Source organism: Vespa mandarinia, chromosome 1, assembly GCF_050613455.1.
Source record: "Vespa mandarinia isolate Hongniang chromosome 1, ASM5061345v1, whole genome shotgun sequence".
Lineage (NCBI taxonomy): Eukaryota > Metazoa > Arthropoda > Insecta > Hymenoptera > Vespidae > Vespa > Vespa mandarinia.
In genome coordinates this window covers 10426389-10452500 of record NC_140810.1, presented here as the reverse complement: position 1 = coordinate 10452500, position 26112 = coordinate 10426389, and the positions used below count along the sequence as shown (strand labels likewise).

General features: G+C 28.3%; 2 protein-coding genes across 11 annotated transcripts in view; one reads left to right on the top strand and one right to left on the bottom strand.

Moving 5' to 3' along the window:
• Positions 1-11636, bottom strand: part of cora (erythrocyte membrane protein band 4.1 like coracle) — a 34486-nt gene extending 22850 nt beyond the window's left edge. For 4 of the 7 annotated variants that reach the window (XM_035875648.2, XM_035875650.2, XM_035875645.2 and 1 more), the window contains exon 1: positions 10955-11635. The gene's annotated coding sequence lies outside the window, so the exon portion shown is untranslated. Of the gene's footprint in view, positions 1-10954 lie in introns of all 7 variants that reach the window. The other 3 variants (XM_035875643.2, XM_035875644.2, XM_035875654.2) reach the window with 2 other exon arrangements.
• An 875-nt stretch (positions 11637-12511) lies between these two features.
• On the top strand, positions 12512-15302 carry Gale (UDP-galactose 4'-epimerase). Of its 4 annotated transcripts, none has more exons than XM_085659873.1 (7): positions 12512-12856; positions 13362-13508; positions 13721-13839; positions 13903-14193; positions 14266-14446; positions 14578-14862; positions 14934-15302. In XM_085659873.1, the coding sequence occupies exons 2-7, from the start codon at positions 13379-13381 to the stop codon at positions 14987-14989; spliced, it is 1062 nt and encodes a 353-aa protein (XP_085515999.1). In that variant the 5' UTR covers positions 12512-12856; positions 13362-13378; the 3' UTR covers positions 14990-15302. The 4 variants fall into 4 exon arrangements, with proteins under 4 accessions (XP_085515999.1, XP_035731423.2, XP_085516003.1 ...); XM_035875530.2 differs by having other exon boundaries at positions 12514-12851; XM_085659877.1 differs by lacking the exon at positions 12512-12856 and adding an exon at positions 12918-13038.
• Positions 15303-26112: the final 10810 nt, after the last annotated feature.

Genomic DNA, 26112 nt, shown 5'->3' with positions numbered 1-26112 from the left:
CATTAAAAAACGTAACAAACTAATCTGATGATAAAAAATGAAAGTAAGCGTGTAATTAATACTTCGAAAGATTTCCTTTTGACTTTAAAAGCAACTCTTCTAGGAAACGAATTAACAAAATTTGATGTAGCACTGAATGAGAGCTTATTCCATTTCTCCATGAGAGCATTTTTCAAATTTTCTTTACAAGAAATTTTGTATTTTCTAATTTTACGTTACAATCCCATAAATATTCTATTGGATTGAGATCAGAAGACTAGGCAGGAGTTTTTATACATGCTGTGTGTTATATAATATCCACATTCTCGTATTATAGGCACTATGCTTTGAATCATTGTCTTGAATAAAAATAAAATTATCCTTTATGCCCATTTTTTCTGCACCAAAAATAAGAGTGCGTTTTAAAATGTCAATGTAAACCGTGTGGTTCATTAGTCCATGAATAAATTTTAATATACCAACACCAGCAGTACTCATGTTTATAACATTCTTGATATATTATACATTCTTGATAGTCTCGAACTAATACAGAACTTCGACCGTGTTTCACTGTAGGTTGTAAGTCTTTTAATTTTATTCCTTTATTTTTTTTCTTCCAAATAGTACCGTGTCCATTAGACCCGAAAATATTAAATTTACTCTCGTTTCTAAAAATCACTCTATTACAGTAGTTCATTGGTATGCTATTATTATTATTTGGGCATTGGAATTTTTTCCTATTCACTTCACTTACAAAATATTCTTTACGAGCTACTTAATCGTATGATACCCTTGAGTTTGTATAAAGTTACGCACAGTGCTAACAGATACATCAATATTTAAATTATATTTAAGATGTCCAACTATTTTTATAGCATTTATTTTTGGATTTTGCTTTATTATTCTAATAACAACTCGTCCAGTATATTAATTGTTTTTCCTCGGGACATCCACTTCTCGAATTATTTTGCAATCTCTTTCAATCTATATCTATCTTTGTATGGTAGATCGAAGTCTATTTATAATGTACGAAATTTCTAATAAACCTTTACACTGATTAATAATACTTTTTCTTTCTTTTATCGTAGTTTCCGCACGTTTCCGTCCCATTTTACAATAATAATTTTTAATAATACAAAGTTTTTAACTCTGCAGATGTTAATAACGTTTTAAAACAGACAATAAATAATGTAATGTGTTTTCGTTATAAACTCTCTTGTAAACAGCTCGAAATAAAAACTTTACGAATACTTATTGCTAATTTTGTAAATTATACGAACTAATTTTTTTTGGATTATATCCACTCTAGAAAATATAGTATGTATCATTGTTTATAAAACATTACATATATGTATATACATGTATGTATATTATATATTTACAATATATTTCAATAAATCGTAAGAATGAAAATACGTAAAAGATAGCAATTTTTCAACGATTATACGAGCATATGTATACAAGAAAATCCGATAATATAAAAATAAACAAAATAAGCGATAAAGTGTGTATGTTGCGTATGTATTTATGCATGTATATATATTATATATACATAAATACATTTTATCGCTTATTTTTATTATTTTCTATTTTTATATATATATTATTTTATTTCATTTCTTTTATAATATATATAGAGAGAGGAAAGGAGTGGGAAGGAGAGAGAGAGAGAGAGAGAGAGAGAGAGAGAGAGAGAGAGAGAGAGAGAGAGAGAGAGAGAGAGAGAGGGAAAGAGAGGGAGAGAGAGGAGGTGGGAGTTAGTAAGAGTCGAATAAGAGAAAGGCAAAGAGCGAAACAACGGTAAGATAAAGGAAATGAACTGACTAAGGATCAAGCCCGTTAAAGCACGTCAAATCCCAAGTTCATTGTGAATATCTCGACTTCGGTCACGGTACGGTGCCACGTAGTGGTAATTGTGAACGTGACCACGCCTTGTCCACGTTTGCCTTCCAACTTTTGAAGTGCGTTGTACACATCACCGCATCGTTGTTACTTCCGTCGATAGTGTACATAAACACATATATCTAAATACACATACGCACGCACACGGAGGATATTTTACAGAACAAATTCATTTTAAATAATCTTGTTTTTAACAATTTAACAAAAATTGTAAATAACTTCGGTTAAGATAAGCCATTTATTAGTGTAATTTAACAAAATATAAGTATCATATATTTAAATAAAATAAAATTAAATAATTTTCTTAATGTACTAAAGTCTATTCACTTTAAATAGACGAGAAACATAGAGTGAAAGTATATAAAGTATAATAAATTCATTTGTTTCAATCAAGCGTAATATTAATTGCAATCACTGGAAAATTTGACTTCAATAATTTTCATTGAATATTAAATAATAAGAAAAATTTATAATTGAATTTCTTTTTCTTTATTGATTTTTAAAATAAAGAAAAAGAAAGAAAAAAGAAATACTGAGATATAATTTCATCCATGACAGCATTAACATGATTTTTTTAAATAACTTTTTAAAATTTAATCACACATAACATTACCTTCGATAATTTTTATTTTTTAATGAATGTTTCACTTGAAAGAATTTTTTCAACACATACTAAAAAAGAAAAAAGAAAATAATGAAGTTTTCTCGACATAGTAACTATTAACTTACCTTGTATATATTACTGTACACGTTGTTCACACAAATCGTTGTTACCTCGGATAACAAGCAAATTAAATGTAACTGAAAACTCTGGCCTCGCCTCGGCTCGCCTCCAATGTTCGATCGCCATTTGATCGGTACAGATAAGCATATGTACGGGCTTTAAACGAGTTGCTTAAACGACTGATCTCCGTTTCCGTTCTAGTTTGAGACTTATTAGAAAATTGCCGCAAGTTCGTTCTTATCTTGTACATTCAACCAAGTTATCATGATAGCGCGAAAAATAGTGTTAGTAAGGTATAAGTATAAACAAATTAGAATGCATCGAAACAAATAATAAAGAAGATGCATCAAATTTTAAATTCGTTACGTTATCTCTGATATGTCTGATAATATATAGAAAGAGAGAGAGAGAGAGAGAGAGAGAGAGAAAGAGAGAGAGAGAGAGAGAGAGAGAGAGAGAGAGAGAAAGAGAAAGAGAGAGAGAGAGAGAGAGAGAGGAAGAGGAAGAGAGGAAGAGGAAGAGAAAGATAAAATATCATCGGAGCCATAGCAATTTTATTTCATCGACGACGGTGTGGCCAATCACGAATTTACGGAATAATACGATGATATCCATCGACGAAGAACGATGACCGTTATGGCATTAAATATTGATGTAACATGTCAACTAGAGAGAATCACTTTTACTCATCGAACAAAGTCCCAACAACTCCAGTTCGAACTCCGGTGTGACTCATTTCTCGGATTCTTTCTCACATTCATAGAGATTTATTCTTACCGAGAAAGAAAGAAAGGAAGAAAGAAAGAAAGAAAGAAAGAAAGAAAGAAAGAAAGAAAGAAGGAAAAAGAGAAAAAGGAAAAAAAGAAAAAAGAAAGAAAGAAAGAAAGAAAGAAAGAAAGAAGGAAAAAGAGAAAAAGGAAAAAAAGAAAAAAGAAAGAAAGAAAGAAAGAAAGAAAGAGAGAGAGAGAGAGAGAGAGAGAGAAAGCACTAGCGAGAGATGACACTATTAATAACTATGATAACTCTGATAATCTCTAAGGGAAATAGCAATTTAAATAGAAATTAGACAAAGAAGCTTCAACATTACACGACCTTTTTAATAATTTAATAATTTTCTCATATTTATTTTTCACATTTTCTTTAACGAAATTTGTTGAATTGTCGAAGAAAAGTCACGTTCTTTAGTATTACGATACCAAAGTCGTTTTTTCTGCATAAGTTTTCACTTGAGAGATCCAAGGTCTGACATCAAAGAAAAATTCGATTCTGATCACGTAAAACTACACATACCCTATATGGATATCTACGTCGATCTGCCGCATAAGACGAAACAGTGGCGTCTTGATAATACCGTAATATTTGCAGAATATATATACATGTATACTGCAAATATTACACACACACACACACACACACACACACACACTATGTATCACAGTTCAAATACATCTTCATAATGGAAATTGCAAAATATATACGGGCTATAAATATTATATACGTATATATGTATATTGTATATACATAATATATATAAGATTACAAATTTAAACAATTTTCAGTAATTAAAACTTTTCATTTCGAAAACCTTATTTTCTCCCCTTTAAAAAGTTCACAAAACTATTTTACATGGATCTATACATATACATATATATATATTAAAAACTTTGAATTATTTTTGTGAAATTTTCTGATTTTTATACGTCTACATTGTTCTTTATAGATAGAAAACATTTCAGATATTTTCACTAATTATCTTCAACTCTAATAAATTTTCATGTTAATGATTTTGTCTTGTAGGTACATACTGTACAGGAGAGAAAACAAAATAAAAAGAAACAAGAAAATGTATAGACTTTGTTCCCTGGGGCGCATTTTAAGCACAAAAGGAAGCGTAAAATCGGCCAACCGTATCATGCACGCAGTTTCACATCGACAGGTGAAGCCCTGTTTCCCAAGTTCATTGTAACTTTAGTTACGACGTGCATTGGCCCCTCGAGCTTACTCTTTCGACTGTTCAAAAATGTTTCCTTATTCCGGTAAACTTTACATTTCTATTCACTTGCAATTTATTTCACGACAAATAGCTGTAATATATCATTTGTATCATTTTTTATAACAGGCAAATGTATATATAACATTTATTGATTTCAAATGTAATTATTTCATAACTTTATAAAATATCAGTATTCGTAGAAAATAACTGTTTAAACATAATACAATTTCGAATATTTCCTCGACCAATATTTTACTCGAATTGGAAACACGAATGTGAGAAATCTCTGGAAAATGTAACACAATTATCCAAACGTAGAAGGAAACATATTTTAATTTGATTTACTATCTCGTGCTACAGATAGTAAATGTGTAAATGCACAGATATATTAATACAGCTATTTTTATCTCTATCAATTTCATCTAAATGAATAATATGAATAGTATGAGTCAGAGGATTGTTTTTTTCCGTTTAGAGGAAGATTACTATTCACTATTACATATAAAATAAATGATCCATTAACCATGAAGGTTTATATCGCAGTTTTATTACTTGACCTTGATGAGGAAAGAGAAGAAAAACCATCGAAAAAACAGAAGTGTCTCATGATTTTTCATTTTCGAAAAAGTTTCATCGAAGTGGGTTAATGGGGATGATCGTTTGAGTGGCGAAAAAACAAATAATTGCTCGAAAGTAAAATACATTCGTCGACGATTTAAAGAAAAATAGAGAAAGAATGTACCAGAAATACGAGCTAGCATCGATCAAAACTCTAACCATATATCCGGGTTAATGCGTCTTTGGAAAACGCTGGCGTTGCTTCTGCACCAAAGCGTACAAATGACCTAATTGGAAGCCATTGGCTATAGTAAGAGCGTGTGACGTGAATGACAGCAGAAAGAGATACGTTCGTTTCTACAAACGAACTTAAACATTTTTTCTATCATATGTTATAAAATAATAAATAAAAAATATTACACGATTCATTATCTTGTACGTCTGTATATAAAATTAAATTCGATTCTACGAAAATAATTCTTTTCTCGGTATACTTAGAAGGAAACTTGAACCGTTATTTTTATCGTCTTGTAAACGTGAACTCTCTTAAAAAAGTACCGCAAAATAAATTTTTTTTCTCTCTTTCACGAGAAGGAAGATGTTATTTATAAAGCTTCTTGTTCACAAATCGTATGCGTTAAATCCGAACACATTTCACTGAGAACCCCTTACGAATATGAGTTAACTTTAATTATAGTTAATCATAGTCAAAGATAATAAAAGATTGATAGGATCATGAAAGTTTTTGGCAAGTAATACACTCAAAATTCTCTTTTTCTCTCTCCCCCCTCGCTCTTTCTCTTTCTCATCATGTGTGGTCCTGTTGAGGTAGCTTAAGTAATCGATTAATTTCAAGTTTGGTGAACACGAATGTGGTCCAAGTGCATTTGGCTTTCATTTTATTCATTATCACGACGATCGTCCATGAAAGTTGGATATCTTATGAAACGTGCAGCTACGAATGCATCCTTCATGATAATACGACGTAAACGTGAAAAGAAAAGAGAGAGAAAGAGAGGGAAAGGGAAAGGGAGAGAGAGAGAGAGAGAGAGAGAGAGAGAGAGAGAGAGAGAGAGAGAGAGAGAGAGAGAGAGAGAAATAAAACTATTAATTCAATTTTGTCTTTTTTTCTGAATGCATCACCGCGTTTAGAATCGGTGAAGTTCTCTTCCTTGATTATCTTTTTTTATATTAAAGATCGAGATAACGATACTATCAGTAGACATGAGGATTTTCGAGTTAGATAAGCGTATAAATAATATATCTGTGGGAACTTTAGAAAATTATAGAATATATTGTAATATATATAAATTATAAATGAAAAAATTAATAACAAAAAAATGTACAATAATACGATTACGATAACGACTTTATCGACAGACGTAAGAATCTTGTGATTAAATAAAAGTATAAGTAATATTCATTATATCCGTAGAAATGTTAGAAAATTATGATAATGGTATAAAAAAATTATTACTAATAAGATTAAGATCAATAGTTTGAACTAATAAATTTTCAGATAAAGATATAAATATTTATTATAGTTATAAAACATCTGAAATTTATCAGCTATAAATTTACAAATTTAGAAATTAAGACAAAAAAAAATTGAATGCACTAATACAAAGCAAAAAAGTATTGTTTAAAAATAATATATTTTCAGTTGTAAGATAGAAAAGTAATAATGACAAGCTGCTAAGGCACGACGTGTTCAAATCGATTCTTCTTCGTTATGGAAGAAATACTGGTTAAAAATAAATCATTATACAAATGATGGAATATAATATCGCAAGGATGATTCCGTTAAAGTCGGCATTCACGATGTAGCATGATGATGTTATTTCTCGTGACATTTAATAAACCGCAACGTGGCTCATATCGTCGTATCCATTAAAACTGTCCTTTTCGGCGAATATTTACAGTTAATTTTACGAAAAGGTCTATCAATCTAGCCCGATTATCATCAACTCTAATAAAATATATATTCAATCGACTAATGAATTTGTCGAACTAATCAACATTGTTATTGTTGTTGTTGTATCATCTCAGCATACGTTACAATGTCTCACTTATCTTAGAGAAAGGAAGAGAGGGCGTCTGGTCTACTCTAACAATAATTAATAATGCAAAGGATAATAAATTAATAATAATAGGTATATAAAGTATCAAGATACTCTCACGAGTATCTTACATTTTACATTACCATGTCTCTCTGAATTCTAATTTCGTTAAAAAAAGAAAACAAAAGAAAAAACTTTTAATGTTACCACGACAACAATGATAATTTAGAAGGTAACTATAATGAGTTACACGCCGCTACACAATCATTTGAGAATGGGAATAAATGTTTCTTGTGCTTTCTCTAAAAAGAACTAACTTTTTATTCTAATTATATATTTCTCTACTATATAAATTTCTAATTATATATTTATCTACTATATAAACATATATATATCAGTATAAAAGCACATGTAATTGAGATATTCAATGTTCCGCTAGACTCTTTCGAAAACGAGTTATTCTTGAATGAACGTACTAACTCGTATCTTTATTTCATTGAAAGCGAATAAATGTTGATTGAAAGAGAGAGAGAGAGAGAGAGAGAGAGAGAGAGAGAGAGAGAGAGAGAGAGAGAAATAGGCTTGATAAATAGGATGAATTAATAACATGAGATGAAGGACGATATTCAAGGAAAATTTCAATATCAAATGGATACTATTCAATTATACTATACAAGATCATATTTATCTTAGTGATGTCATTCTCATACCATCATGATTATAATAATCACACGCACATACGATGCGTGTCATATCATGATCATCACTATTGGAATCAACGTACAAGATTTGTAAATACATGCATCATTATCTTTCCTTCGTTGATTTACGATAGATAGTAATCTGTACAAAAAAGTATGATTTTTTTCATTTAAAATAATCAAGCCATTGAAACTTTTTTCATTTAAAATAATCAAGCCATTGAGACTGTGTCCGAGGCAACATGATCATCTACATACGTCTATCGACGAGAGAAGCCGTGAATTGCATTTTTTTTTTGCATGAGACTAAATCTCGTTGTGGTATCGAATAAATCATCAGATCTTAACGGTATTGAACGGATATACGTTTGTTGTGTTACTACGAACAGATCTATCTGCGGTCAAGGAAGTAAAGAAAGGAAGAGAAAACGAAGCGAGCAAACTTGCACGATACATGGAAGGGTAACGAACGAACGAACGAACGAACGAACGAACGAACGAACGAACGAACGAACGAATGAACGAATGAACTATCGAACGAACGAACGAACTATCGAACGAACGAATTATCGAACGAACGAACGAACGAACGAACTATCGAACCGGGTGCCATAAAACAACTAATACGATTACCTTAATGGAGATGGACGGTAGAAGTTGGAAACAATCGGATAAATTGACGGAAACTCAACGAAATTATAGAAAAAGAAAAATAAGAAGAGATTATTGAATTGTTTGCAATAAAAGATTCTATTGAAAGCGTATCTATTCGAGCGTGGAAATATATATTCGACTTCGAATTCGATATCTCATCTCGACTCATTGTAATTATTTATCTGATAACAAAATAATGAATCTCTCATACTATTATATATATATATATATATATATATATATATATGTATGTATGTACGTATGTTATAGTAAGTTCTAATGATAATTCATGAGTCATATAATTTATATATGATTAGTTAAAGATATGTAAATAATAATTCCTAAATCATGCCACTGTACTAATTTAATTTTTACAATAATAAAATAAAGTTATTATAAATAATTATAACCGATTTATGATAAGCTAAATTACATGGAAATTAATGCGTCTAATATTTAAAATTTGCCTATCTAATTTACTTTTTATAATAATTACAACATATATTTTTAATATATTACAAATGAGAAACGAGAAATCTTGTTTAATAATCCTGCATAAATATGCAGAAATATGCATATTTATTTAAAAATTGCGAGGTAATGGTTACTTTTATTACAGTAGGAAGTATGTGATATCTGAAAATTTATATGATAAACAAAATGTATTTATTGCTATAATAATAAATCATTGAAAAATGCCTGTCTCAGTACGTTTTCCATACAATTTTATCCCATCTTCAATGCGTTAAGATAATTGCTAAATATATTCTATGAAAAATCTACTTTCATGAAAATATAAAAATGTAAAATAAAATTGTACAGTTAGATTATTGCCAATAACGTAAATTGATGAAAACATAACATTGATCATCTCTTTATTATCACGTACGAAATAAGATATTATCTATACAATTTTTTTGTCTACATTTTGTTTCTTCCTTCACTTTGATATATCTTTATATAATATTGGATATACTATACATTTAATAAAAAAAATTGATGAATCATACACATACACACAAAGAAAGAGAGAGAGAGAGAGAGAGAGAGAGAGAGAGAGAGAGAGAGAGAGAGAGAGAGAGAGAAAGAGAGAGAGAAAAAACGTAAATCTGTTCGTAAAATCGTGTTACAAAAAAAAAACGGAAAAAAGCAAAAGAGTAAATAGATATTATGTCGATTGTGATAATAAATCTTCGGTGAATGGCGACGATTGGATTCGACGAATCATTCGGTTAGAAACGTAAAGCCTTCCAAGCGTTGAGAAATTCCAAGTAGATTCTCTTCTCTACTTTAGGTGTGCGTGCATCAATCAAATTTTGTTCCATGGTTCCATTTTCATAGAAGAGAGAGAAGAGATATATACATATATACATATGTACATATGTATATATGTACATATGTACATATATATATATGTACATATATATATATATATATATATATATAGAGAGAGAGAGAGAGAGAGAGTCTATCATACACACACATAGAGCATACTATATGACACGACCCACATTTAGCAGGTAGATAGTAAAAGTCAGAGTTCCTCCTAGTGAAACCTACAATGTACAGTACACAAGCAGCAGTAAATGCGTGCGGCGTGCGTGTGCGTGCGCGCGCGCGCATGCATGTAATCAGAACGTAGATTTTTTTTCTTTCTTTTCTCTTCTTTTTCTTCAAAGAATCATCTTTATCCTTTTTTCTTTATCGCTTTTAACGAGAAAAATTATATGGAATGGAATAATGATATCAGATTATTATTCCAAATTCTTGGTTCATTATAATAAACTTTCTAATCGAGGATCAAGAAATTTCTATAGCAGTAGAAGCAACCTGTTCGATCGATCGATGTGTATTCTTCATAAATGACAAAAAAAGAGAAGAATAAAATATCATCGATAGAGCTGATGAATATTTTAATATTAATTCGATGGAAAAGAAAGATATTTAAAAACAAGTGCGTCCTCAATCGAGTTTGAATTTATGTATTTCCTCTGTCTGTATGTATGCTGTCTGTCTGTCTGGTGTGTTGTGTGTGTGTGTGTGTGTGTGTGTATGCGCATACACCCAGTACGGTAATATATAGTCATTCGTTGTTTTATGCCATTCATAAGATTTCAAAACATTGAATTGTGTTTATTATAACAATACGTCAGTATATATGAAGTTCCTTTCGTTTTATCGCACAAATCATTGACTTTCTTTTTTATCATGACGACGTTCGATCGTTTCTATCGTAACATCATTAGAGTTAAAAAAGAAAGAAAGAAAGAAAGAAAGAAAGAATTACGAAAGAGTTTTGAACAGAATTTTGCACGTTCTATCGATCGACGAAAAAGAAAAAGTAATAATAAGTAAATAAATAAATAATTTTGTTAAAGCTCACCTCTAAACAGCAGGAACGAAGTTAGGCGTGTATGTTCTTTCGTCCAATATTAACGACGCAGGAGAAGGATAAAATGAACCGGCCAAATCCCTTCGTTTTCTTCGTCGACGACGAGATGAAGAAAAGACAAACAACGGTCGTAGGCAGAACAAAAATGGATGTCGTCCGTTTTTTTCTCCCGAATCGGCGTATGGCCAGGTGTCGAAAAAACGTTAAACTTACGAGCGTACGCACGGTAAACAAGTCAGCGCGTTCCAATTCCACCGACTGACGAACGCGATACGTCTCCGTCGAAACCGCGAGACGACGCCGTTAGGCGGCCACTACCCATGCACGCGCGATTTTCAAATAGTCCCACGTTACTCCGCTCTCTTCTCGATATTCGAGAGAGCCACTAATCGTTTCTCTCTCTCACTCTCTTGTTTTTTTTATTCTTTTCTCGTTTCAACTATACATATACTTGTCCACCTCTTCCTCCTTTTCGACGTCTCTCAGATTCGATATACAATTGAAATGTCTTCTTTCGTTGAAAATATCAACGTAAAAAGTGATTGTCTTTATTAACGAGAAGAAATGAGCCAGAAGTTGCACTTACATTTAGACTTTTAAACTCCGTAAACACGCTGGAACTGCTTTCGATGTGTTCTTACGCGCGAGTCAACATGGCCGAATTGGAAAACTCGAGGTTTCTCTTATGACGCAATTAAACGAGCACGTCTCCCCTCCACTATCCTATCACGAAACGCGCCGCGCACTTTCGTACGCATTTTCTCCGTCAGGCGACACCACAGGAGGGGCTATATTTCAGTAGGTATGGCAGAAAGAGAGAAAAAGAGAGAGAGAGGGAGATTTTGATTGAACTTTGTTTCCCGCCAATTCGTCGCATGCAAATATCGTATAAAAATAAATTAACTTTGTTATAAAGTTTTGATTTACGTAATTGTTTATTGTTCAACTTATGATTACTGTTTATTTTTATTTATTACAATATATGAGATTATTACATGTAATCTTTTCTGATAGAATTTTACTGATAAGAATTCATAGAATCGAAATCTTTTCGTTTGGTAAATTAAAAATTCTCAAAATTCCTTTGATTTTGCGATAGTGTAGTAAAGAAGAGCCTGCTTTTATCATTTTCTGTAAACTACGTCAATTTCAGCTTATTTTCTTATCCAAAAGTATCCTCGTTTTCCGTTACCATTGCAAAATTAGACGTGAATGTTGGTTGTATTTATTTTAACAAGCATACCAATATAATGATATTAATAGGAACTACAAGCCTTACAAGAATTTAAGTCAGTCTTATAGTAATAAAATATATGTAATTTCATATTTATTGAAAAAATTAAAATTATAAAACGTTATATATTACGTAATTAACATAATAAAATAATGGTACGTCTTTTACAGTATCTCTTTCCACCAATCATAATATGAATACAAATTACTAGAATATCGTGTATACTGAAATTGTTGCTTTTCTCGTTCGAGTTCGATGTAACATTAACTTTTGATTATAATCAGACAAGTAGGAGGGATATTCGATTGTTTACAAATCTACGTGGCGATAACACTTCGATGTTAAGTATAATACGTCAATCTATTATCAATAATTTTTTATATATTTATGTAACATATTTATGGATATATGAAATCTACGATGTATAAGTCATGGCAATAAAAAAATTTGAATTTATAAATATATCTTCTTAACCGTTTATCTAATGATTGAAGTATCAAAATATTGATGATAATAGAATATCTTCGTTGTTATATCCAACACAGCGTGATGTCAATGTTATATAACTTTGTAACGAATAGTGATATTCAATACTTTTATATAGAGTATATCATTAACCTCGACGAAGTAAGACGTATTCATTGAAGATTAAAGGTAGGGTAAAGTAATTTTTCTCTCTATCTAACAATTCTACTTTCTCGACTTTATTTTGCTATTTTTTACGCAATAAAAGATAAAACACTGCTATCTACTAATGATTTTTACAATATGGACTTCTTTCTTTTATCTGCAGCACAAGTAAAATTTAACTTGCTATAGCATTAAGTTTCTGTATAAATTGGTAAATAAGTGCTTCAACATTGAATATTATTAATTTTTTTTAGATTTTATTAGAGAACGTAATTGGTAATTATATTTAGTGAAATCTATATATTATTCTATCTGTTTTGAAGTAGCATTATTTCTACAACATTGTTACTAATTTTATATTATATTTATAGTTATATCGTTTTCTAAATTCTTATTCACATATAAAAGTTGTCAACTATTTTTGTAAAGATATTTTATCTTTGCATATTTATTTATGATATAACAAATATCTATCAATTTGGTCTTTATTATATAATTATAAAGTAGAGTAAAGAATTGATAAATAATATGCAGCATACCACAAAAGCAAAATGGCAAATCAGTGTTGGAATGTACTGGTAACGGGTGGTGCTGGTTATATCGGTTCTCATACTGTTTTGGAACTACTACAAGCCAATTTTCAGGTGGTGGTAATAGACAACCTTAGTAATGCCTATAAAGGTGAGGTATAATTGAATGCATTGTTTCATCATGTATATATATATAATTTATATTTAATATGAAAGTGCATGTTACAAAATTGATGGCACTATTCTTCCCTCCTTTATAAATGCTTTTATTTATTCTTATATTTTATGTAATATGTATTATATTGTGAGATTAATATATTTAAAAACATACATTACATATCTAACATTCTTATACATTTATAGCAAGTAATGAAGAAAAACCAGAATCTCTTATAAGAGTTGAGAAACTAATAAATAAAAAGGTTAAATTTATAAATTGTGATATAACTAGAATAAGTGAATTGAAGGATGTATTTCAAAAGGTAAGATTTATTTTGAATTATTACTGAATTAATAATGATTCTGAAACGTAAATTTTATTATAGCATACTTTCCATTGCGTCATACATTTTGCTGCATTGAAAGCAGTCGGTGAATCTTGTGAAAAGCCTCTAGAATACTATGAAGTCAATGTTGGGGGTACTTTAAATTTGTTGAACGTAATGAGAGAACATAATGTAAAACGCTTTATATACTCTAGTAGTGCTACTGTATATGGTGTTCCAGAAAAACTTCCGTTAATAGAGACTATGAATACTGGAAATTGCACAAATCCATATGGAAGAACGAAATATATGGTTGAAGAAATTTTGAAAGATCTTTGCTTATCTGACAAGGTATAAAATAGACTTTAAGTATTTATATTTATAAAATTATACAAATTTTTAAACAAATTCATGCATTTTTAGGTATGGTCAGTCATATCTCTCAGATACTTTAATCCAGTAGGTGCACATCCCTCAGGGCAAATTGGAGAGGATCCTAATGGTATTCCAAATAATTTAATGCCTTTTATTGCTCAAGTTTCAGTTGGAAAAAGAAAATCATTAAGTGTGTATGGTAATGATTATGATACTCCCGATGGGACGGGTAAGTAAAAAATATGTATATTAAGAACAGGGGAAACATAATTAAATAATACTTTAGTAAACATCACAATGGCTTTCCGATTCGAAATCTAATAATTAATTGTATTATTCACGTTTCTTTTTCCAATGAAGGTGTTCGAGATTATATACATATTATGGATTTAGCTGATGGCCATGTTAAAGCAATGATATATCAGAAAAATGTTAATCCAACCGGATTTAAACCTATAAACTTAGGTACTGGTAATGGATATTCTGTTATGGAAGTTATACATGCATTTGAAAAAGCATCAGGAAAGAAGATACCATATGAGATAGTAGGACGTAGACCTGGTGATATATCTGCAAGTTATGCTAATGCAAATATAGCAATTGAAGAGCTGAATTGGCGTGCTATAAAAAATATAGATGACATGTGTAAGTATAATTATACTTTTCTACAATCTGATACACGTACGAATTGTACAATATTTCAAAATTTATCATAGGTGCGGATACGTGGAAATGGCAGCAAAGTAATCCAAATGGTTACAAACCTACTTAACGTGTATATTAACATGCTATTATGTAAATAATAACTAGTATAAATATTTTGTTTTTACATATTTATAAGAGTACTAGTAATATGAAATGTTGGTGGTGTATAGTTACCAAAGTTTAGACCAAAGCCTAAGGAGAGAACATATCTGTCATACATCTTGTTATAAAAATTTAGATAAATATTCTAAAAATCAGTTGATCAGTTTATTATTTTAATTTGATTTAATATTTCGATATATTCGGTAGGTTTACGTTATAAGTGCAATGTCAATGTCATTCCTAGTTCCTAGTGATAATAAATATGTTTGTTCCTTCTATTTTACTTCTAAGTTTAGCAATGTTTATATTTGTTGTACAAATATCAAAAGTAAAGTTCAAAATTGTGTGCCATACATTATTACATTACAACGGTTTTTTGGTTTTTTATGAACTTCTATATTTAAGAACAAAGATTATAAATATATTATTCACACACATATGTTTATTATGTATTGTTATCAAGGTTCAATAAAACGTTTAAAAAGTTAAAAAGAATTACTTATTATACAATTATCTTGTAATAAAGGATATGTAAATCTTTATAAATATGATTTTGAATGCTCAATATGTTTAATCGATTATTGAAACTTTTGCAACTGTCAATGGTCCACGTCATATCTGTGGAATAGTTCATTAATGATTCAATATGTGTCTACGAAGTAGTTCGTCAATGATTCACAGTATGCTACGGAGTAGTTCTACAATAATCCGCAATGTATTTACGGATTAGTTACCTAATGACTCGCAGCATATCTATGGAGTAGTTACTCAATGATTCGCAGCTTGACTACGGAATAGTACGTCAATGATTTATACATATCTACGGAGAAGTACATTAATATACGAGTTTCGATCGAACTTTTTCGTAGACAAACTGTTTGTGAAATTATACGTGATAAAACTAAATAAAAATGTATAGAAGCAATGATTAATTATACAAACATTGTTGGAAATTATTAGAAAAACTATAATCATTGATATTATTAATTACATCGAGTAATTTAAAAATAATTTAATATTATCAAGGTACATTTTTATCGATGATAATCTTCATATAAATAATTATTGCGCGAAATGATCAATTGTAATTATCGAATTATTAATGTAATTATTTTTAGAAATATAAATAATAACGAAGATCGTAGAATTTAAAAACTCAATCTTTAGATCTTGAGATTTCACGTGAGATAAATTACAATTCGGAGTACATGAAAGGAAAGAAAGACCGCCATAAATAGGCGCGCGTGAAATCTCCTGTTCCTTTTCTGGACCGGTAAAGGAGGCTGCATTAACGGTGCACGGATAGTGTCCTCGCATTTGCCGACGTTGTCGTTGAACATCAAATGCGACCGAGTTCTGCGTAGACGAGGCGTAAAAGTCAATATACTTGGTCTTCCTCTTGTGATGGACGACAAGAGCCAATGTTTCGGTCTATAGGAAGACGTTTCTTAGAAAATGACTTTTCAACTAACTCGGTACTTGACTATTTTCAAACAAGTTCTAAGTACAGAATACGTTTTACATTTTACGATTATGGACCAATTATATAACGCAATGTAATTAAGTATTAATACTTATATATTTATATTTTTTGAGTCTTATTTTTATTATATTTTGCCATAAAGTTAATTGTTAATTCATATCTGAAAATTAATGTTATACAAAACCAATATTATACGATAATAATATAATTTTATATATAATATAAATGTTAGGAAATATTAATTATTATATAAAATATATTATTAAAATTAAAAAAAAGTATAAAGTCAGTCCAATTAAAATACGAGTCACATTTATATCATACAATACTTCATGATCTAACATAGTTATATAAAAGTTTAAGTTATATTATATACGTTTAACATTATATCATTTTTATTCAGAACAAAAATATATAATTAATTTATACAGTGTTGAATGTATAAAAATGTAGATTAAATTATCATCCTATTGTGAAATGTATTTCGTAATACGGTATTATGATACTGTATTATAAATTTATATTATATTATAAAATTCATATTATATAATTTTTATTTTAACAAAAAAAGAAAAAAGAAAAATTCAGTTATAAAGTGTTAAAAATAATTTGTCACATAATCCTATCGTTGCCTAGATCATAATTAGATATTAGAAATTAAATTGTTATAAAAGTGTTCAATTTACAAGAAACATCGTTAGATGAGAAATCTAACATAATGTTTCCAACCTGTTAATCCTCGAAGTACGTTGGTGACGAGATCGCCATAGCTTGACCGTTTCGGGAAATGTAATTTTTGCTATAGTCGACCTGTTAGTCGAGATCACGTTACCGGCTAAGTTAACAAGGTCATTGCCTGGCTATCGAGCTCGATAAGAGCTGAGTTTTACGCAATGTTTAAAACGAACGTCAGGAAGTATCTATGATAAAATTTTACATGGCATGTAATATTATAAATTATGTTATCGATCCACGAGCACGATAAGTAAGTCACGAAAAGATTTTTCAAAGTTCAATTATACCTGCGTAAAATAATTTATAAGAAGGAAGCCGTATTACGAACAAACGAAGGAAACTGGTAATAGGCGCGGACTGTAAAAATAAATAACAGAGACTACGATTACGGTTAATAATCGTACTTGATCATTCTTATTTATTTATATTGTTAAGTTTTATTTCTTTGATCGGAATACACTATGGGTTTGATCGTAACTGTTCTCGTAAAATTGAGAGAATGTAAAAAAGGAAGAAAATAAGAAAAAGAGAGAGAGAGAGAGAGAGAGAGAGAGAGAGAGAGGGAAAGATAAATAGATAGATAGAAAGAGAGAGAGAGAGAGAGAGAGAGAGAAAGAGAGAGAGAAAACGCGAAGCTAGAAGGAAATGCAAACAGCTAGGACACTCTGGAATTAATCCGGAAGGCGGTCTTTGGTTGAGTTCCCACGCGTAGACACGCGATTAGCTTGTTCGCGTGTTCCATGAGAAAAAGAGAGAGAGAGAGAGAGAGAGAGAGAGAGAGAGAGAGAGAGAGAGAGAGAGATCGGAATATCCGATAATGATTTTTTGTTTTCCTATGATAAATCAGATAATCAAGAATAATCGTGTCAATGAAGTACATAAGAATATTAGAAGTTTGCTAAGTATGTAGGTGCAGTCTCTCTTAGAACATGATAGATTCCGTGACTGTTAATAAAAAGGAGACGTTTTAATCCGGTTTTATCGTCAAGGTGTCGATCGAATCACTTACGAACTACCACTTTCGCAGAAGGCGTAAGCAATATACTATTATTTTTTTTATGTTTTTATTTGTATTTTCCTTTTCTTCTTTTTTTTTTTATTCTCGATTATCTTAGCTCTCCTATTGAAGAATTATAGATAAAATAATTCGTAAGCAAATGAGTATATTTATTAAATATTTCATATCATAAAGCAGAAGATTAATAATAATAATAAAATAATTGGCGAATAATAGAAGAGAGGATCAATTTCAAATATGATTTTATATTGATCATTCAAGTTTTACTTTATATCTTATGCTTAAATCCTCTATAATTTAATTTTATTCGTCTTTATTCGAAATAACTATATGATGTGAAATTTATTTAAATTATGTTATAATACTATAGTAGCATAAGTATAACTTATACTTAGCAAACATAAACCTTATATCTTTTTAATATTTTGGAGAAAAAATATTTAATTTAAAATACTATACCCTTTGAAACTTTTTACGAAATACGTAGACATGAGAGATATGTATGTTAAATATATTTTTGCATTGATCACTCAAGTTTTATTTTGTATTTTATCTTTTAACCATTTGTTATTTAATTTTGTTTGTGTTTAACAAACACCGTGTGATGTGAAATTTATTTAAATTATGTTATACTACATGTATATTTGTGTTATAACATGTAATTATATCAATAAAACTATACCAGCATAAATGTAACTTATACTTAGCGAAGATCAACCTTCTGTCTTTTTAGTATTTTTGAGAAAAGGTAAAAGGAAAATACTTAATTTGAAATGCTTAAAAAACTTTTTGAAAAGCCTTTAAATTTGTTTACAAAATGCGTAAATATGAGAGATCAATGTTAAATACAAATATTTCATTTATATAAGTACACTCTTATTAATTTTTATTTGCACTAAAATGCAAATTAATAATAATAAAATTTGATAATGATAAATTAAAATAAATTAAAGTAAATTATGTAAATTAATAATAATAATAAAAGTAATTAAAAATAATATAGTAAAATGCAAAGTAAATTACATAAGTTAATATTTTAAAAGAATTTTGAATGTGAAAAATTGAAATTTAATTTTTTCGACATTTTACTATATTAATTACTTGCCCTTAACTAAAACGTTTGATTTAAAAATGTACGCAGATCTGTCCTTTTGTCAGAGGGAAGAAAACATTTGGAGTAAGTTGGCGAGATTTCTCAACGAAGAGATCAAAGGTCACGAAAGTAGTTTAGCCAGTACGCCGTTGTCAATATCCCGGTCCTCTTATTGCATTTGCTATTGGCGTGTTTTACGAGTTTACCCTGTATGGTCGTGAACACAGGACAACTGCGCCATGCCACCGTTCTTTCGCAATGGTAAAATGATTATTTCATGCATGGAAATCCGACGAGTCCTTTCTCACGCCGTTTAAGCCGGCTTAACTCACTTTGCCTTCTACGAATTCGCATCATTTTTTTCGTATTATTTTTTTCCTACGAAATAAGGGTATATCAAATTTTCTGACACCTTTTGTTATAAAATAGGATTAGAAAAGAGATACACAAGGGTATTTCGAATTTGTAATTTTTAACATTAGAACTAACAAAACCATAAGAATGACGGATTTTAAATTTATTCCTTTCACTCCTTTACAATTACCATGATTATTATAATAATTTTATAATGTATTAAATGGAATTTGTGTTCGTTCGTTCATTATTGTAAAGTATAATAAATTAAAAATAATAACGAATAAAGTATTCTTTTTTCTTTTTTTCTTCAAATTGATATATGTGAATTTTTTTAATATAATTTTAATGTTAATAAAATTCAAAGGTGAAGGAAAGAAAGAAAGAAAGAAAGAAATATAAATTTTTATAAACATTATTATGCAAAGATTTTATTGTGTAAATTATTTAAACGTCGGATAACTTTCAAATTGATGTAGGAAATAGAATTGATTCGAGATAAATCTTTAAGTATTTCAAGAATGTATAAAAAATATACAAAATATATGTGATTCTATGAGAAACCAGTTTGGAGGGACATATGCGTTAACCAATAAGAAAACGTATTCACTTGCATCAATACCTACATTGGTATTGTCATATGATTTATCTTGGAGTGCAAAATAGAATTATTATTATTATAAACTTTATAGATTCATAAATTTTATAAATTTATAATATAGTTATATATTTTATAAATTTAGTTTTATTATAAATTTATATAAATGATAAATTATTCCATTTGGAACTAATTTATCTGTTAATATTCGAAATAATAATCTGCATGTACATTGTAAATTATATAAATATAAATTTGCATTTTTCTATTTATAACATATACAAAATTGCTAATAATAATTAATTATTATTGCATAACTCATTTTTTTACATAGAACTGTTATTCAGTTATTTGCGTTATTTAAAATTTATTATTCGTTGACATTTGATTTATTGTAATTTATATATAAATTTCATAATTGTGTTAAATAATTATATAATTAATAATATAAATAATAAATGTAGGTACACAGGAAAGTAAGTACTAATCATTAGAAAAAAATGTGCCATGTTATATGATATTGCGTGTTTTTATGTGTCAATGTATGTTTCCTTGACAATGAGACCTACAAACAAACATAAAGAAAAAAAGAGTTGTAAATATTGCTCTATTTTCGAGAAGAGGATTAAAGGATTGTAGGTTTTGTATTGTTTTGAGAATTTCGATCAAGTGATAAGTTATAAGTTTCAAATTATAGAGATAATTTAAATTGATAATAAGTAATATCAGAATTTTTTTTATATATATATATATATTTTATATAATTATATATATATATACATATATACATATATACATATATATATATATATATAATATATATACATATATATATAATATATATACATATATATAATATATATATACATATATATAATATATATATACATATTATATATAATTATATTATATATATATATTATATATTTTATATATATATAATATCTTTTTATTGATAACACGTCATTTTATGTATATTCGTCATTTTTTTTATTAACGTCATTATTTTGTAATATTATATTATATTTATCGTTTTTTCTTTATTTTCATTTATAGAAATTAATTTCTAATATTTATCTTTTATCCAAAAATGTTATTTAACTTTATGTTTTTCATTTAATAAAAATTATCGATAATTCTTATGTAAATATATAAAATAAAAAAGAAAGGTAATGTAATTACAACGATCACATCGGTTAGAAGAATGATTGAATTTCTTATTAGAAACTAAAAGTTTATGTTCGTTGGAGAAGTATGTATTCGTTTTTATATATAAAATATGCGCGTAAATTTTCCAGTATTATTTCGAGAACGCCATAAGAGTTAAGAGATTCTTTGATTATCTTTCTTAACCGACAACGCGGAAACGAGATGACTTAATGGCAATGTACAAGCTGCAACCGTTCGCTCACGCGCTTCCGTCGTTAGTCTCTCTCTTTCTCTTATTTTCTCTCTCTCTCTCTCTCTCTCTCTCTCTCTCTCTCTTTCTTTCTTTATGCACCATAAACTCATTATTGTAATTAATGTACGTGAACCTCCTAAGAACTGCGAGTTTCTTGCTCGATGCTACGAAATCGGAGAAGTATTTTAAGTCGATGCACGGATTTCATTCGTTGATTCGTCTTATTTTTTTATCGGACAAATTTCATCATTTCGAAGGAAGGAAAAGAAATTTAACCATCTAATTCGACACAGCGGAGAAACAAAAGTCATTGTAATTTTTTCCAATGGTAACTAGTTCCACACGAATAACCTCGTAACGTCCTTCGATTTACATTCTTTTCGTTTTTAATATCTTTTTTTTCTTTTTTCTTCTCTTTTTCGTTTTTTTTTCTTTTTTCTTAATTAATTACAAGACCATGTACAATTGAATTTATTGAAACGTGACGTAACTTTAAATCGACGATTAATTTTTTTACCACAATGTCATGTTTTTATCGAACAATGAAACATTGATACAAAATTAATAATGAATTAATAAATGAAAATAAAATTAGAATAAAAAAATTTTTCATTAAAAATTAATCGTTATTTCATATCCGAATTTTAATGAAACGCTAAGTAAATTATAAATTATGCTTATAGTATATATAAGCATAATTTATTTATATTATAATTTATTATAATATAATTATATATAATTTGATTTTTTTTATTATTATATATAATATAATTATGCTAGTATAAATTATATTTAAATTATACTTCTTTTCAAAAGTAAATAAAACAATTATATAATATAAATTATATTTAATTTTTACTTATATCTACTTAAATATAACATAAGTATAACTTAGACTACCATAAATTTCACGTATAATTTTAGGTTACATTTTTAAGTAAATATAATTTATACTTAACGATAATAATTATATGCATAAGTTATACCATTTAAATAGATATAGTTTATAATATAATAAGATATAATAAATAAAGATGTATAACTTAACTAGATATAAATTGGTATAAGTTACATATTATATAACTTTTTTTAAGAGAAAAAAAATTCAATTATAAAAACTTGTATTTATAATCGAAAAGAAAGAAAACAATAGGGAAAGTTCTTTATTGGAGAACAAAGTACAATACTCTTTTTCTAGGTCTAGTAGAAAGTCGACGGGTTAAGCGTGGCATTATCTTTGATTGTACGTGGCGTTCAGGTTAGGGAACGTGCGTTGTACGTTCTTAGTCCGTGTCTACATTGTGCATGGTACGTCTTATGGATTAAGGCCGTCATAAGCAGCGAGATAGGATGAATAGTTGCCGGTAACATTGAGAAACGATGCGACGAGTCGTGAAGCTACATTAGCGGTACGTTATTAATATGCCAGCATTTACGTTGGCTCGTGATAGGACATGCTCGATGAACGTAGTAGTAATACTTTTTGAATAACTTCTTACAAAATTTTCTAATAGTTAATGTATCAACGACATTTTGTTTCCACGTCGAGTCAAACTCGAAATCCGATTTTCATTGATTATATGATAATGAATTATACATATATTTTCTTTTACATATATTTTTTTTTATACATGTATTTTTTGAAAAATACATATATTTTTCTTTTTATTCGTATCTTGAAAAGAAAAGAATCATGATGAAATGTGTGATATGTATGATGAAATATGTATGTATGTCTATCTCTATAAAGAGCAATGATCTAGACATACGTATACATAAAATTAATTATAAATTAATTTACTTCAATTAAATTATAATATACATTAATAATAAATTAATAAATTAAACTGAAATTATAATAAAAATTAATAATTAATCAATGAATTAAAATAACATTATAATAAAAATTACAGAAGTTAGTAAATTAAAGTAATACGTTAATAAATTAAAAATCCATAATACAATAATAAGTTTACTGTTGGATTGTTTCGATGACACATTAAATTTAATTTAAAAAAAAAATTGAAATGTGATCCATATAAAATTAATTAATTAATAAAGGCGACTTAATTATCATTAGAAGGAAATATTGAATAGAATATGTATCACAAAGGGTTAACTTCGAGGAAGTTTCGTTGGAGAGCATCGGCTCGGTTCATCATATTCTTTTGCACTCACGAAGACTGCAGTAAGTTGAGAAGAACGATTTTCTGAAACGAATTGGCGTATCGATCGAATCTCACCGATCAAAGTCTCTCTCGTTCGGCTTCGATAAACACTTTCTTAAGAGGCCTCGTCCTTTCTGAAATATAAAACGAATTCCCACGGTCACACCGACCTGCTTTCAATGTCGATCTTTTATATTTCGATACTTTTTCTGTTACCTTTAGATAAAATACAACAGAACACTTTCATTGTTAAGATCAGATTACTCACATAATTTCCTTGAAATAACAACGATGAAACTCCTCTTTATTAATTTTTCAAGCAGTTTATGCGTTTCTTAAATTAATTATATTTTCATTTTATATTTTATGTTTGAAAAAATACTGGTTTTATTTTTTTTATATCTTTTAATGCATTTTTATATTATTTGTGTTAGAAGATCTTCGAATTGATCTAGTCTTAATTATAATTCTCTTTATTTTTTTTTGGTACAAATTTAAGTTATTATTACATAATTATTATCGACGGACGTCACAACAATTAGAAGATGATGTAACTTTTCTTTTTATGAAAAAGTTATATTTACTGATGAAATATTCTTCACCATTCATTTTTTTTTTGCATTCAAGATCATCTGAAGGTTGTGGACTCAGGCATATTCAAATGTCTTTTTTCATTTGCTACAAGATGCAATGGAAAAAGATATATGCTTCCCTGATAAGAAAAATACAATTGAATACAATGGAAATATTATCGGTATTTTTGAAAGCATTCAGATTGTAAATTCATAAACATTTTTCATGTTATTAAAAACAAAAATGATATATTTAGATGGCCTTTTTCAGCTGAGATAGATAAAGATAGAGATAGATAGAGCGAAAGAAAGAAGGAGAGAGAGAGAGAGAGAGAGAGAGAGAGAGAGAGAGAGAGAGAGAGAGAGAGAGAGAGAGAGAGTGAGAGAGAGAGAAAGAAAAAAAGAGACTTTATACTATTAAATAAGCAATTATTGATGAAATAAGTTAAACCTACCATTTTCGGATATGAGAAAAGGATTTAGTTAGTTTAATTTAGGTTTCGGTTTTAGAAAATTTCTTTGAGGAAATTACAGGGTCACATGAAATGTAAATGACTATTTTATTTTATACACCGTAGTTGGCGTGGCGCTGTGAATTTCACAACGTGCGGTACAATATTTGTCGAACTTTATACGACTGTCTCAGGTAAATGTCAATGAACTTCATAATGCGTGGTACGATATTTACGTAATTCGTGAATTTCATGTGATTTTCTTAACTCTGAAGTTATTAATGTAAAGATTAAAAGTCGATTGTTCATGGTATATAATGACAAAATCATTAAAAATTAAATATTCGAATGTAGTTATAAAACCGACATAATAAACGTAATGTAATTATATATAATTATATATAAATATAAATATATATATATATATGTATATACATAAATAATTTAATAGATGTTTAAATAAAACAGTAATATTTTATTATTGTTGTCTTAAATAAAAAAATAAAAAATAAGCTTATATTATATTATCTAACCATTATCTCCTTATAAGTACCTTATAAGTCGTTATCATATTTATCTTTGTTTTGTGTTCCATATTTTATATTCTATTTATATGTGATGACGCAATAGTGTTTTTTACGGATCTACCAATCTGGATTCGAAATCTGTCTGCTGAAAAAAATTTTATTTCCTAAATTCCAGTGATTCTCAATTTTCTGATGCATGGATAGTATCTTAAGCAGATATTTTCATTTTTTGATACAAACGACGATAGTTACCAGAAAAATTTTTATTTTACACTTCGAATAGTAAAATGTCACATATGATCTGAAGTAAGGCGTATACTTGATATTATATATTACTTTGTAAAAAAAAGAAATACATAAATGTTTTTTAAACCTTAACTGTCCGTCATTTTTGAATACACTAGTATTATAATAATATTCTCTATTATATAATAATAATATTATAATATTATAATATTATATTATAATATTATAATAATATAATTTTATTATTATTTTATATCATTTATAAAATAATATTACTTGTTTCTTTTTTTTCTTATCATTTCTACTTTTTTATCATTTAATTAATAATTAATAATAATATTTTTTTTATTATATAATTAATTATTATTAATTATTAATTATTAACTCATACCAGAGTTATTATTATATTGATATAATTTTTATTCTAATAACTTATTATA